Source organism: Amblyraja radiata, chromosome 27 (assembly GCF_010909765.2).
Source record: "Amblyraja radiata isolate CabotCenter1 chromosome 27, sAmbRad1.1.pri, whole genome shotgun sequence".
NCBI classification, from domain to species: domain Eukaryota; kingdom Metazoa; phylum Chordata; class Chondrichthyes; order Rajiformes; family Rajidae; genus Amblyraja; species Amblyraja radiata.
The window spans coordinates 7,762,920-7,779,056 of record NC_045982.1 but is presented as its reverse complement, the minus strand read 5'-3'; the positions used below and the strand labels follow the sequence as shown (position 1 = coordinate 7,779,056).

At 45.5% G+C, this 16,137-nt stretch overlaps 1 protein-coding gene across 2 annotated transcripts in view; it reads left to right on the top strand.

The window, feature by feature from the left end:
* Positions 1–16,137, top strand: part of LOC116988372 (arf-GAP with SH3 domain, ANK repeat and PH domain-containing protein 2-like) — an 83,820-nt gene that overhangs the window by 27,921 nt on the left and 39,762 nt on the right. For both annotated transcript variants that reach the window (XM_033045029.1, XM_033045028.1), the window contains exons 3-5: positions 5,579–5,724; positions 8,873–8,947; positions 12,971–13,020. In XM_033045029.1, the coding sequence (XP_032900920.1) occupies positions 5,579–5,724; positions 8,873–8,947; positions 12,971–13,020 (271 nt within the window). The remainder of the gene's footprint in view (positions 1–5,578; positions 5,725–8,872; positions 8,948–12,970; positions 13,021–16,137) is intronic.

Here is a 16,137-nt window from a genome sequence, read left to right as displayed (position 1 = left end):
GGACTGGCCCATAACCCCTTTGCTTGACATGTAGCTCCAGGTCACATTCTGGGCTTAAAATGTAGGCTGTCCGCTGAGCATTGCTGAGAGAGCTGGATTGTTGGACGAGACCTCCACTGGATGGGTTTGAACCTGACTATTCTTTCTGTTGAACATAAAAGATTTTAGTGATGCTACTTGAAGCATGGGGGACTTATCACTGACTGTGATCAACTAAGAAAGCAAGTTAACGGGTCATTGTCGTATTACTGTGTGTGTGAGGAATGCTGGTGATTCATAGAGTCTTACAACTTGTGCCTGAAACCGCTCTTCCTTAGTTTAGTCTTATTTGTTTAGAGATACAGCTAGGAAGTGGGTGGGCCCTTTATATCCCACAGGCGAGGGACAATTTACAGAGGAAAGTTAACCTCTAAACCCGCATGTTTTTGCAATGTGGAAGGAATCTGGAGTACCCGGATCCGGGACACCAATGCTGTCATTGGGAGAACATATAGACAGCACCCATAGTCGGGATCAAACTCTGTTCTCTGGCGTTGTAAGGCAGCAACTCTACCGCTGCACCAATGTGCTGCCTACAAGTGTACATTTTTTTTTTACAGTTTCCGTTATTGCCATCAAGGTGAAGTCCAGATCGGGGCTGGTATCCAAACTCGGCACTGACTGTGCCTGAGAGGAATACTTGCCTTTAGCTGTTGTCTCCACAGCACTGTTCCAGATCACTAGGATATAATGGCTCATTGCCAATCTCCCAAGCAGTCCTTGACTTTTCCAGTCTTCTCCTCGTCTATAAGCAAAAAAAAGAAAAATGATTTACCTCAAAAAAGAATTGACACTGTGGCACAGCGCCGAAGACCCCGGTTCGATCCTGACTGCGGGTGTGTATGTATGGAGTTTGTACGTACTCCCCGTGACCGCGGTGGTTTTCTCTGGGTGCTCCGGTTTCCTCCCTCACTCCAAAGACGGACAGGTTTATAGATTAATTGGCTTTGGTAAAGATTGTAAATTGTCCCTAGTTTTTAGGATAGTTAAAGTGTATGGGATTATTGCCGGCCAGTGCAGACTCGGTGGGCCGAAGGGCCTGTTTCCGTGCTGTATCTCTAATCGCAACTAAACTAACAATGTGTAGGAAGGAACTGCAGATGCTGGTTTAAATGTGTAGGAAAGAGCTGCAGATGCTGGTTTAAACCAAAGTTAAACACAAAAAGCTAGAGTAACCCTGCGGGTCGCAACATCCTACCCAAAACATCGCCCATTCCTTCTCTCCAGAGATGCTGCCTGTCCCACTGAGTTACTCCAGATCTTTGTGTCTAAATTAACAATGTGACCAATGTAACGACCAAGGTCCTCTTTCCAAATCAATTCCTGGCCACTCGGAGGTTTAGGGGAAAGATCCAAGGAAAATTTCCGGAGTGAAAATTCTGGGCAGTGAGCCAAGATTTGACCACTGCCATCCCCCTCCCCTTCGCTGGAAAAGAGCAACAATTAGATTAAGAAAAAAAAATCATACATTAGGAAACCTGTGAAAATATAATTCTTGCCAAAGAATCGGTGATTAAATCTCACTTCGTTCAGTTTCAGTTTCTGGGGAAGATTAGAGACATTTCGTACTGGTGGCTAACCTTGTTGTGGAGTCTGAAGTGAAGGGAACGTAACTCATTTTTACTTGCGCCCCAAGTTCCACCCTCCCCTTGACGTTACACGTTCAGTCCCTTGCCCAGCGATCGCTAAAGATGCCAAGCACTATAATTCCTCATTTTCATCAGACGGTGGTGATGTTACTGAGAGGAGATACCATCGGCTCCATTTGGGTGTTCAACGGCAATTCCTGTCATTAGCAGCACAGCACGTAGGAAGGAAGGAAGTTCCTTTATGCTGTGAATACCGCTGCAATCTTTGACAAGGATGACTGGCAACCAACTGGGACGTGAATGTAACTGCGGAGATTAGTCTGGCATGCTTTTGTTGTAAGGAGTAAAGTGCAAATGACTGTTAAATCTGACTGACACACAGTAGAGAGCATGCTGACCGGTTGCATCGTGGCTTGGTTCGGCAATTTGAGCGCCCTGGAGAGGAAAAGACTACAAAAAGTAGTAAACACTGCCCAGTCCATCATCGGCTCTGATCTTCCTTCCATCGAGGGGATTTATCGCAGTCGCTGCCTCAAAAAGGCTGGCAGTATCATCAAGGACCCACACCATCCTGGCCACACACTCATCTCCCTGCTACCTTCAGGTAGAAGGTACAGGAGCCTGAAGACTGCAACAACAAGGTTCAGGAATAGCTACTTCCCCACAGCCATCAGGCTATTAAACCTGGCTCGGACAAAACTCTGATTATTAATAACCCATTTTCTGTTATTTGCACTTTATCAGTTTATTTATTCATGTGTGTATATATTTATATTATAGTATATGGACACACTGATCTGTTTTGTAGTAAATGCCTACTATGTTCTGTGTGCTGAAGCAAAGCAAGAATTTAATTGTCCTATACAAGGACACATGACAATAAACTCACTTGAACTTGAACTTGAGTAACTCGGGTAGGGTGAAGGACATTGGAGAAGTTAATAGCACATAGACCAAACAGTACAGCACGGGGAATGGGGCCCTTCGGCCCGCAATGTCTGTGCCGAACATGATGTCAAGTTAAACTGATCTTGAATTATCCACACTCTGCACTTCCACGTGCCAGTCTGAAAGCCTCTTCTGCTTCAAAGGAGATTTGCCAGAATTGTACCAATATTCTCATCTTTTTTTCTTGTGGTATAAACCTAGGCCATTCAACCCATTTAGTCTATGCCAGTTTAGTTTACGTTTTCATTTAGAGATACAGCGCGGAAACAGGGCATTCGGCCCACCGAGTCCGCACCGACCAGCGATCCCCGCCACTCACACTATCCTACACACACACGCATGGGACAATTTACATTTATTTCAAGCCAATTAACCTGCAAACATGGCGTGTGGGAGGAAACCAAAGATCTTGGAGAAAACCCACGCGGTCACGAGGAGAAAGTACAAACTCCGTACAGACAGCACCCGTAGTTGGGATCGAACCTCGGGTCTCTGGCGCAGCAAGCGCTGTAAGGCAGCGACTCTACCGCTGCGCCACCGTTCTCGGAGTATTCTGATCAGTCCTATTACCCTGTGGCGGCACCTAGTGACAACCCAAGGTCACAACGGGCCATCGGCTCTAGAGAGCGGTGTCTTGGTGGAGGAGGCGCGAGTCACGGGATCGGTACGTGAGTGGGTATTTAAGACTGGGCAACGCCCGTGTCGGGTGAGGAGTAGGGAGCTGTATTGGTGAAGAATAAACATGTCTAGTGCACACAACTCGTGTCCGACTCCTGCGAGCCTCCGCCACAACCCCAACTATTTCCTAGTGATGTATTATCTTTCACACAGTGGTGCAGCAGTGGAGTTGCTGCCTTAAGCCCCTGTCCCACTTAGGAAACCTGAACGGAAACCTCTGGAGACTTTGAGCCCCACCCAAGGTTTCCGTGCGGTTCCCGGAGGTTTTTGTCAGTCTCCCTACCTGCTTCCACTACCTGCAACCTCCGGCAACCACCTGCAACCTCCGGGAACCGCACGGAAACCTTGGTTGGGGCGCAAAGTCTCCAGAGGTTTCCGTTCAGGTTTCCTAAGTGCGACAGGCATTACAGCGCCGGAGACCCGGGTTTGATCCTGACTACGGGTGCTGTCTGTACGGAGTTTGTACATTCTCTCTGTGACCGCGCGGGTTTTCTCTGGGTGTTCCAGTTTCCTCCCACATTCCAATGACTTGTAGGTTTGTAGGTTAATTGGCTTCTATAAATGATCCCTAGTGTGTAGGATAGTGCTAGTGCATGGGTGATCGACGGTCGGCCGGGACTTGGTGGGCCGAAGGGCCTGTTTCCACGCTGTATCTCAAAAACTAAAACTTAATGTCCATCCGTTCAATCCTGATTCTGCTACCAATACCAGGGTTCATTTCCAGTAACTCGTCAATGCATCTTTGGGAAGTGGGAATAAAGCTGGAATGTGTTGGGGAATCCTGTGCCATCACAGTGAGAGCTTGCAACTTCCACACACGCACAGCGCCCAAGGTTAACCCCAAACCCTGGCTGTGGGAACGGTGTAACAGCAGCAATAGCTGCTGCACTGGTGAACCATTGAGAAGTTTAACCTCAAAACGGGACACATGATTCTGGAGCAACTCAGCAGGTCAGACAACATCTCTGGAGAACATGGATGGGTGACGTTTTGGGTCGGGGACCCTTCTTCAGACCCTTTGTGTACTTTTATTTGTGAACCAGCATCTGCAGTTCCTTGTTTCCAGCTGTAATTCAGTCATAACCCAATCACAAGGGCATGCGTCTATGGACATTATTGTGAATTAATTTCTTGAAGGATTTATCCCTTAAATATTGCAATGTATTTAGATGAATGAAGAAGGGTTCCGAGCTGTAACATCACCCATCCTTTTCCTCCACAGATGCTGCCTCACCCGTTGAGTTACTCCAGCACTTGGTGTCTGCCCCTGTTGGATCGATTTGATTAATATACCGTGTTACTTGCCTTGCCCGCTAACCTGAGTGTTTGTTCTTGGTCAGGAAAGACACCAAATGCTGGAGGAACTCATCGGGCCAGGCTGCATCCTTGGAGAACACTGCAGGTGACATTTCGGGTTGGGGGCCCTTCTTCAGACTGGTTTACAAGTTCACAAGTTATCGGAGTAGAATTAGGCCATTCGGCCCATCGAGTCTACTCCACCATTCAATCATGGCTGATCTCTGCCTCCTAATCCCATTTTCCTGCCTTCTCCCCCAAACCTCTGACACCCGTTCTAATCCAGAATTTGTCTATTTCTGCCTTAAAAAATATCCGCTGACTTGGCCTCCACAGCCCTCTATGGCAATAAATTCCACAGATTAACTACCCTCTGACTAAATAAGGTCCTCCTCACCTCCTTTCTAATAGAGCACCCTTTAATTCTGAGGCTATGACCTCTGGTCCTGGGCTCTCCCACCAGTGGAAACATACTTTCCACACTATCTATGCCTTTCATTATTCTGTAAGTTTCAATGAGGACGCCTCTCAACCGTCTAAATTCTGGCGAGTACAGGCCCAGTGCCGTCAAACGCTCATCATATGCTAACCCACCGATTCCTGGGATCATTCTTGTAAACCTCCTCTGGACCCTCTCCAGAACCAGCACATCCTTCCTCAGATATGGGACCCAAATGCGGCCTGACCAGCACCTTATCGACCCTCAGCATTACATCTCTACCAGGTTTTCCAGAGGGTGGAGCATTTTGTGTCGTTCCTTGGTAAACCAGCATCTGCAGTCGCTTGTTTCCACTGTATGATCTCCGCACTGTGTTGAATTAGCGCATTCCAGCTGAGTTAGATGCTGCAATGCCAAATTGGACCTTGTAGATCTGGACCATGGAGGTAAGAGGTAACCTGATTCCTCGCCCCACTGTGAATGGAGAAGAGGGCCAATTTAAAGTCGTGACACTGATTGTTGAGCTATTTGACTGTGACCCATGAATCAACGTCTAATGAGATCCTTTGTATCCCCGTCTGTTTTCCAGCACATGTGGAAAATAAAGAGCAGTACATTGAAGTTCTGGAAAGCTTTGGAAATCACCACCTATCTCAGAATAAGAATGAGTTGTCCACAGGCTTCCTCAACCTGGGTGTTTTCACACGTGAAGTGACTGCACTCTTCAAGAATCTGGTAAGCTTGTTCAGGCTTCCACCGTCTCCGATTTGTTTGTTGTTGTTTTTTCAGTAGATAGTGATACGATTTGTATAGGGCGGCACGGTGGCGCAGCGGTAGAGTTGCTGCCTTATAGCGCCAGAGACCCGGGTTCGATCCTGACTACCGGGTGTTGTCTGTACGGAGTTCCTCTCCAGCGCCCCGGAGAGGAAAAGACTACAAAAAGTAGTAAACACTGCCCAGTCCATCATCGGCTCTGACCTTCCTTCCATCGAGGGGATTTATCGCAGTCGCTGCCTCAAAAAGGCTGGCAGTATCATCAAAGACCCACACCATCCTGGCCACACACTCATCTCCCTGCTACCTTCAGGTAGAAGTTACAGGAGCCTGAAGACTGCAACAACCAGGTTCAGGAATAGCTACTTCCCCACAGCCATCAGGCGCCATCAGGCTATTAAACCTGGCTCGGACAAAACTCTGATTATTAATAACCCATTATCTGTTATTTGTACTTTATCAGTTTATTTATTCATGTGTGTATATATTTATATTATAGTATATGGACACACTGATCTGTTTTGTAGTCAATGCCTACTATGTTCTGTGTGCTGAAGCAAAGCAAGAATTTCATTGCCCTATACAGGGACACATGACAATAAACTCACTTGAACTTGAACTATTCTCCCTGTGACGGCGTGGGTTTTCTCTGGGTGCTCTGGTTTCTTTCCACACCCCAAAGATGTGCAGGTTAGTAGGTTAAATGGCATTGGTAAAAATCGTAAATTGCCCCTAGTGTGTAGGATAGTGCTAGTGCACGGGATGACCGCTGGTCGGTGGGCCAAAGGGCCTGTTTCCATGCTGTAAGTCTAAAGTCCCAAAGTCTAAGTGTCCCAATTATGTAATGGGAGAAGAGGGTGAAGTTCTATGTGGGGATAATGGTGAAATTATGCAAGATCTGAAAGTTAGACACTTGTAAATGAGAGCCCTACTGCTTGAAGAATGAATCGTTAACCTGCTCACGTGGAAAGCAACTGGCGAGGTAAATGGCGTAATTTGTCCCCTTGTTAGATAATAAGAGTGAGGACTTATTGCAAACATATGAAGTTTTGGTGACAACTTTTTAAAAGTTATGCACAGGTTAGGCTTCAAAGATATCCTGTTTTGGAAAAGTCAGAAATATTTTTTTTACATTTATTTCTGGGGTCGAGAGTTATTTTGAGAGTAAATGGGTCGGATAGTCTGGTGTTCTAAGGAGCTCAAAAAAATGAGAGGGATTGCATCTGTAACGAGAGCTTACCTGATAAATGGTGAGTTGTTTTCTCTCCGCCTGCAATGATGAATCATGGAGTCGGGATCAGGTAGCTCCTGACGAAAGACGGGATGATTTTTCACTCTCAAATGTTTAAATCTTTACTGGGGAGTGGCTGGTGTGGATACTGTCACTGAAAGATCATTTGTGAAACTGAGAAGTAGCGCAGAAAGAACTGGATTTGCAAAGAGAGATCAGAGACCAAGCGCAGGCTCGGCGATCGTTTTGCTGAACACCTCCGCTCAGTCCGCCTAAACCTGCCCGCTTGCTCAGCACTTTAACTCCCCCTCCCATTCCCACACTGTCCTTTCTGTCCTCGACCTCCTCCATTGTCAGAGTGAGGCCCAACGCAAATTGGAGGAACAGCATCTTATATTTTACTTGGGCAGCTTACACCCCAGCAGTATGAACATTGACTTCTCTAACTTCAAGTAAACATAGAAACATAGAAACTAGGTGCAGGAGTAGGCCATTCGGCCCTTCGAGCCTGCACCGCCATTCAATATGATCATGGCTGATCATCCAACTCAGTATCCCGTACCTGCCTTCTCTCCATACCTTCTGATCCCCTTAGCCACAAGGGCCACATCTAACTCCCTCTTAAATATAGCCAATGAACTGGCCTCAACTACCCTCTGTGGCAGGGAGTTCCAGAGATTCACCACTCTCTGTGTGAAAAAAGTTTTTCTCATCTCGGTTTTAAAGGATCTCCCCCTTATCCTTAAGCTGTGACCCCTTGTCCTGGACTTCCCCAACATCGGGAACAATCTTCCTGCATCTAGCCTGTCCAGCCCCTTAAGAATTTTGTAAGTTTCTATAAGTGTAAGTAACCCTTGCTTTTCCTCTTTCAATCCCCTGCCCTTCCCAATTCTCTGACCAGTCTTACTGCCTCTGACTACATTTTATCTCTGTTTGCTCTGTTGTTACCTTCTCCCACCTAACAATGATTGATTCTACATTATCCTTGATCTCCATACCCTTTGTCTGGTTTTCACACGTTACACTTCCTTTTCTATAGACTTCTTTATCTATGTACCTCCCACTCCCCTGACATCAGTCTGAAAAAGGGTCTCGTCCCGAAACATCACCCATTCCTTCTCTCCAGAGATGCTGCCCGTCCCGCTGAGTTACTCCAGCATTTTGTGTCTACCTTCGATTTAAACCAGCATCTGCCATTCCTTCCTACTCATCAGTTATAATATATCCGAATAATGAATGTGATTGAAGGGCTAGATTAGCTTTTCCCAATCTTTTTGTTCGTATTCTTCTAAACTCTAAAACTTTTATTTTTAGAGACCCTTATGAAATAGTGAAATATCCTCAACTGCGACTTTTCAGTTGTGGTTCTCCTTCCTTCCAGTCTCTAATTCCCTTTAATTTGATGTAGTAGCTCAGTGTATTAAATAACAGGACATCCTGTGGCCACATCACATCACTGCAATAACCAGTTAAGCAATCACTTGAACACGAGATTAGTTTAATTTAGTTTTGAGACACAGCAAGTCTGTGGTGACCAGCGATCGCTTCGTACACTTGTTCTATCCCACACACTAGGGGCAATTTACAGAAGCCACTTAACCTACAAACCGGTACTCTTTGGACTGGGAGGAAGTTGCAGCACCCGGAGAAAATCCACGCAGTCACGGGGAGAGCGTGCATACTCCGTGCAGACAGCACCTGTAGTCAGGATCGAACCCGAGTCTCTAGTGCTGTACGGCAGCAAGGGCCCTTTTCTGCACTGTATCTCTAAACTAAACTAAACCAAAATGCATTCTATTTGTCTTTCATTGTTTTAAAGTGATTATTATTTTCCTTGCAAAATATATATATTTTTTAATCCTGAATATCTGCTTACAGACTCAAAACATGAACAACATCCTCTCCTTCCCATTGGACAGCCTGCTGAAAGGGGATTTGAAGGAAGGAAAAGGGGTGAAGTTGCTTCTCTTTTTATATCTTTGAAGAATTCTAACGTTATTCTGTGCAGTCCAGGTGTGTAACTGCATGTTGCTCTGGCACAGGGCAACATGATTGCATGTTTGGTTGAGTTTCCGTGGATTGTCACCTTGTCGTGCTGGAGAAGCTTGTGTGGTCCTGAGATCCTGAGAGCGATGCCGTCTGGAGCTATGCTCCTGGTAGGGTCACCCATGGTGGTAAGGTCGACGGGGAGGTCCCTGACCAGGAGCCAATCCAACCAAGACCTCAATGGTCATCTCCCACCTAACAATTATCGATTCTACATTTTCCTTGATCTCCATTCCCTTTGTCTGGTTCTCACACCTTACACTTCCTTATCTATACACTTCCTTATCTATGCACCTCCCACTCCGCTGACCTCAGTCTGAAGAAGGGTCTCGACCCAAAAACATCTCCTTTTCCTTTTCTCCGGAGATGCTCTCTGACTCGATGAGTTATTCCAGCTTTTTGAGTCTATCTTTACCTGCTCATGCTAGTTTTTTGTCAGCTCTTTCTCATCTACTCCTTGCACAACAGGGGCAATTTTACAATTAACCTACAAACCAGCACCTCTTTGGCATGTGGGAGGAAGCCCACACAGGGCGATGGTATAAACTCCACGTAGGCTGCAACTAAGTGCAGGAACAAACATGGGTTTCTGGTGCTGTGTCTTATCAGTTACCATATAGACATAATGGACAACTTCCTCTGTAGATTTTAGTTACAAATAAACCATTTTGCTAAACTCTTGATTCCATGTAGCATGGACTGCCATAGATTTTGATTTGTCCACTAAGGTGAAGACATTATGGAGTGGAGAGAATATCCAGTAACGTAATCTTGGCATTCAAGCCAACTAGGCCTATCCAATCATGTTTGGTAGAAATAGCAACCTCTATTAATCTGATTCTCCAGCTGAGGAATGTTGGTGCATTCTTGGTAAAAACTAAACTGATACATTCCCTCATCTTTTTGATATTTAAAGAAACGAGGCTGAAATAAACGGCAACAGCTAAGTCGTTCATGTGGCAAATGAGCGTTTTGATGGTCGGGGAAGCATGGGATGGAGTCGTACAGCGTGGAAACAGGCCCTAAAGCCCAACTTGCCCACACCGACCATGTTCTATCCACACTAGTCGCACCTGCCTGTGTTCAGCCCGTATCCCTCTAAACCTGTCCTATCCATGTACCTGTCTATAAATGTTTCTTAAACCTAGCGATAGTGCCTGCCTCAATGATCTCCTCTGGCAGCTCGTTCCGTACACCCATCACCTTTTATGTATAATAAAATAAAAGTTAACCCTCTGGTTCCTATTAAGATTTCCCCCCTCACCTTACACCTATGTCCTCTGGTTCTCAATTCCCTCATGCTGGGCAAGAGACTCTGTGCGTTTACTCGATCTCTAAGATCTATCTCTATAAGATCACCCCTCATGATCCTGCATTCCAAGGAATAGAGTCCTGAAAGAATGCTGAGCATTTGAGCCCTTAATGGGCACATGTGGGTGGAATATTAACAGAAACTGTGCTCATCCTTAAAGCATCCAAGCAAATTTGAGCTGTGAATTATATTCAAGTTCTGATATGAATTGTGTGGGCCTAAAGGCTTGGAATGAGCAAGGTTATCTGATCGGCGGGTGCAATCCTAGCGCAGAACAGATAATGGGATTCAGGATCTGCATGTGGCATCTTGTGAGATTTGGAGATAGTAACTAAGTAGCCCGAGGGGAAAAGTCTTGCAGTGTGCTGCTCTAAACTGTGGTACTAATGGAATGGTGGACATGGACATTTAACCTACTAACCTATTGGCTTTTAAACAAATTATTCAATAAGCGAGTTCGGTATTCTGACTGCGCATGCCCAGGTCAAAGGTCACTGCACATAAACATTGCTGGAAAGCAGTGGAGCTGTACATATACACCTTCATTCCTTCTGTTTTTTCCTGCTTTGATTCTTCTAGGTAAGAAAATACTGCTTTCAAACTATAATAATAATAATAATAAATTTTATTTATGGGCGCCTTTCAAGAGTCTCAAGGACACCTATGAACTAGTTTTATTGTTCCTTTGTTTAAAGCTAAGATTATTTTGTCGTTTTTATTGCTTTATCCTTTGGTGAGTGAGCGAGATCGTGCTCTTCTGTGGTCGGGGTCGGGCCCAGTGGGGGGGGGAGGAACGGGGTGGGGGGTAAGGCAGTCCAGTGGCGGTTCGGCAGATGCTGAAACCTTGAGCAGGATATGTACATATCTCACTTTGATCTGAAGGTAAAGTTGATGTTGTCGACTTGGAAGCCATCCCCCAAAGCCATTGGGTGGTGCAATGGCATGGCTGGTAGAACCATTGTCTCACAGTGCCAGAGACCCAGGTTTGATTCTGACCTCGAGTGCTTTCTGTGTGGAGTTTGCACGTTCTCCCTGTGACCACGTGGGTTTCCTTTGGGTGCTCCAGTTACCTTCCACATCCCAAAAACGTTCAGGTTTGTAGGTTAGTTGTCTATGTAAATTACCGCTAGTGTGTAGGGTATGGATGTGAAAGTGGGATAGCATAGAACTTGAGTGAACGGGTGATCGATGAGGGGCGTGGACTAAGTGGGATCACTGACCTGTTTCCATGCTGTATTTGTAAACTGCCAAAATGATTACTTGCATAGTCCCAAATCTGTGCTTGGGTTTTTTCCAACTGTTCAGAGATTAAAGTTATTTAGTCATCTATTAAATGAGTTAAGATTGATTTTGAGTCCAAGGAACACCAATCTGGCTCACTTGTTGGAATTGTGCAGTGTAAAGGGAGATGACTTGACTCGATTGGTTTTCATTCAATATTAAGTAACTGCTGACGTTGTCTTTTGGGTGATCAGCCGTTTCTGAAAGTAACCAGCCTGTTTTTCTGAAGAAAATCTGTGGAGAGAAATCAATCTGCATTCAGTGACAGCAGGAAAGGACAATGCATTTAGCAATGTGGTGATGTGGAATCTTGCTGCAAGATGAATATTTCATTGCCGTACTGTTTACCTCAAGTGTGTGCCGTGTGCTGAGTTGTGCACACGCACGGTTTAATCACACGCACTTTAATTGCGTACACACGGTTTAATCACGCGCACGCACGGTTTAAGCATGCACGCGACACGCGCAGTTTAAACGTACACACATACATACACACATACCTGTTAACTTATTCAGCTTGTCCACTGACTAATGCTGAACAGTATTGCTTGCATGCGCACAGAGAGATCGAGAGAGATCGAGAGAGAGATCGAGAGAGAGAGATCGAGAGAGAGATCGAGAGAGATCGAGAGAGAGAGAGATCGAGAGAGAGATCGAGAGAGAGAGAGAGAGAGATCGAGAGAGAGATCGAGAGAGAGAGAGATCGAGAGAGAGAGATCGCGAGAGAGGGATCGAGAGATCCCATTCCCACATTGACCTTTCTGTCCTGGGTCTCCTCCACTCTCAGAGTGAGGCCACACGCAAACTGGTGGAAGAGTGCTTCCTATTCCACTGGGGGTATCTTACAACCCAACGCTATGAACATTGGATTCTCCAATTTTATGAATCCTCTCTCTAACCTTTTCCCCCACAACCCCCTTCCTGACCTCCCCTCTCCTGTGCCCATGTGGCCTCACCTATTTCTCCTCTCCACTCCCTTTCCCCGCTACTTACCACCTTCCAGCTGCACAATCCACAACTTTCTTATCTCTGACCTTTATTCCAATCATCTGCCTATCAGCAGCCCCACTCGCCTATGTTGATCTATTACCTGCCACGCTTTGCCCTGCCGGATGAGATGTAACCTTAGAGATATTCTCTTAGGGTGGTGTGAGTGAGAATAGGTTGTGGAGGAATAAGTGGGAGAATGGGATGTGTAGAATTGCCGTGAGTGGCAACATCATCTCAATGGGCCAAGGTACCTTCCAATGTCCTAAAGAAATATTTAAAAAATATATGAGCCTGATATCTACTTTAAGAGATGAAGGAAATTCAACTGGTCTTTGTTTTGTCTACAGGACCCGAAGAAACTGGTTGAGAAAGCTTGGAAGGATTACGAAAATAAAGTGTAAGTTTCAGTTCCACAAGAGGAAAGAATGGTTAAGAAATATTTGCTAGTTCTTCCTTGCACTAGTATTCTTCGGATGAGATTGAACTGGAACCCTGCCTTGTGATTAAAGGTGTCACTGTTTAAAGAGAGGCTTCCTCAACTCCTGCATCCCACCACAACTAATTCTACCAAAGAAAAATATACTTGGTCATCTACTGCTCTTGCCCATTGTAGTCAGACTCATTAGATGATGGAATTGGGGGATGAAGGTCTTGAGTGGATATCCAAGCCCCCTTGATATTTTCATGACATTTGGTTAAGATGAGTTTCCGGCAAATGGCAATACTATGGCCTCTGCATGATCCCCTTCCATTGCTTTAGTTTAGTTTAGAGATACAACGCGGGAACAAGCCCTTCGTCCCACCGAGTCCACGCCGACCAACGATCCCCGCACATTAACACTATCCCACACACAGTGGGGACAATTTAAAAAAAAAATGTACAAACCTGTACATCTTTGGAGTGTGGGAGGAAACCGCAGCTCCCTTAGAAAACCCACGTGGGTCACTGGGAGAACGTACACACTCCCTACAAACAGCATCCGTAGTCGGAATCGAACCCGGCGCTGTAAGGCAGCAACTCTACCGCTGCGCCACCGTGCCACCCTGATGGAAGCGTAATTGGAAGCAAATAGATCTAACTCCCTTGGATGGAATAAAAACAATTTGAGGACATGTTTTTTTTATGCTAAGGTTTTCGGAAATATTCAGGAACTTTGGACCAAAATGGGATAAAGGCTGCCCTGAGCACCAAACACGGATCTTGTATGAGTAACAGTTTCTGATGTTCTTTAGCTGGAATTTCCAGTTCCTATAAACTTATTTCCTGGCAACAAAATCTATCCTGCATGCTCCACCACAAAGCTTTCCTTCATCTTCCGAGGTTATTCCATTGGGAATAATCTCCATTGTTGGTTTCGACATTAATTTTTTTTTTAATGTTGGGGGTGGAGGAAGGGAGTCGCCCTTTCCTCTCCCCACACTCAGTCATCTCCCTGTCCCCTGACTCGGCCCACCCTACACTTCCTTAGCTCTGTATCTCCCACTCCCCCGACTCGGTCTGAAGAAGGGTCTCGACTCGAAACATCAAACCATTCCTTCTCTCCAGAGATGCTGCCTGCCAGGCATCTGCAGTCCCTTCCTCTTTGGTGTTTAAGAAGGAACTGCAGATGCTGGAAAATCGAAGGGAGACAAAAGTGTTCGAGAAACTCAGCGGGTGCAGCAGCAACATCTATGGAGCGAAGGAAATAGGCAACGTTTCGGGCCGAAACCCTTCTTCAGACTGTGCTCTTCAATCACTCTTTGGTTCTGGCCTTCTGTTCTGAAGGTGCTGGACTTATCCTCAATGTGCATCTTAAGGATATATTTTGTACGTTAAAGATTTTGAATGAGTGCATGCTGTATATTGATCTGTCGGTTTGCGATGAGTCAATCTCACACCTTGTTTTATTTTTCCATTTCGACTTCTTCATTTCATCGAGAGCCACTTTAAATGAACCCAGGAAAAGGGAAGTGGTTTGCAAAACGGTCACAAAATATTACAAACTGAGACAAAAGAGTGAACTCATTTTAAAGAAAGGCAAAGACAAACGCAAGCTGCTTTGATATTTTGGTTCCTTTAGTATTGCCTACAGTTGTATAATAATCCTTAGGTACACAAAAATGCTGGAGAAACTCAGCGGGTGCAGCAGCATCTATGGAGCGAAAGAAATAGGCAACGTTTCTGGCCGAAACGTTGCCTATTTCCTTCGCTCCATAGATGCTGCTGCACCCGCTGAGTTTCTCCAGCATTTTTGTGTACCTTCGAATTTCCAGCATCTGCAATTCCTTCTTAAACACATGTATAATAATCCTTTTTCTATGCAGTGTCAGTAACGGGTCACGGCAAATAAACAGGTCCATAATATGAGAGCAGTGACAATCTGGAGGACAAGCAAAGCATATTTGCAAGGCGCCTTGGATAACTTCCCAGATTGTGTTCAGTTCTGGGCATCGTGTTATATGAAAGATGTTGTCAAACTGGAATGGGTAGAGGGAAGATTGACAAGGATGTTGCCAGGGCCAGAGGGTCTGAGCTATAGGGAGAAATTGAGTAGGCTGGGACTCTTGTCCTTGGAGTGCAGGAGGGATGAGGGGGTGATCATACAAGGTGTACAAGATCACGAGAGGAATAGATTGGGTAGATGCACAGAGTCTCTTGCCCAGAGTAGGTGAATCGAGGACCAGAGGACATAGGTTTAAGGTGAAGGGGAAAAGATTTAGTAGCAATCTGAGGGGTAACTTTTTCCACACACAAGGGTGGGGGATGTGTGGAGCAAGCTGCCAGAGGAGGTAGTTGAGGCAGGGGCTATCCTAACATTTAAGAAACAGTTAGACCGGTACATGGATAGGATATGTTTGGAGGGATATGGACCAAACACTGGCAGGTGTGACTAGTGTAGCTGAGACATGTGGGCGTTGGGCCAAAGTGCCTGTTGTATCACTCTATGACTATGTCTGAGAACTTTGCAGTTAACCAGCTACTTATTGATGCATAAGCACTGCTGTATCTAGGAGTTGCAGCATTTAAAATGCCGCTAAAAAAAAGCCATGTTACAATGGCTGGATAATCTGTGTAGTTGCTGTGATGTTGGTTGGAATAAATGTTGTCCAGACCACCTGATCTCCAGAAATTAAAATGGTATGGGACCTTTATACCCACCTTAAAGACAGAAGTGGTTGCAGCCCCAAACTTCATCTGAGAGGGGCGCCATATCTCGTATGTTATGGCAGCATAGAACATACCATAAGTGATAGGAGTAGAATTAGGCCATTCAGTCTACATTGCCATTCAATCATGGCTGATCTATCTCTCCCTCCTAACCCCATTCTCCTGCGTTACCCCCCCCCCATATCTCCTGACACCCGTACTAACCAAGAATCTATCTATCTCTGCCTTCAATATATCCACTGACTTTGCCTCCACAGCCTTCTGTGGCAAAGAATTCCACAGATTCACCACCCTCTGACTCGAGAAATCCCTCCATCTCCTTCCTAAAATAACATCCTTTAATTCTGAGGCTATGACCTCTAGTCC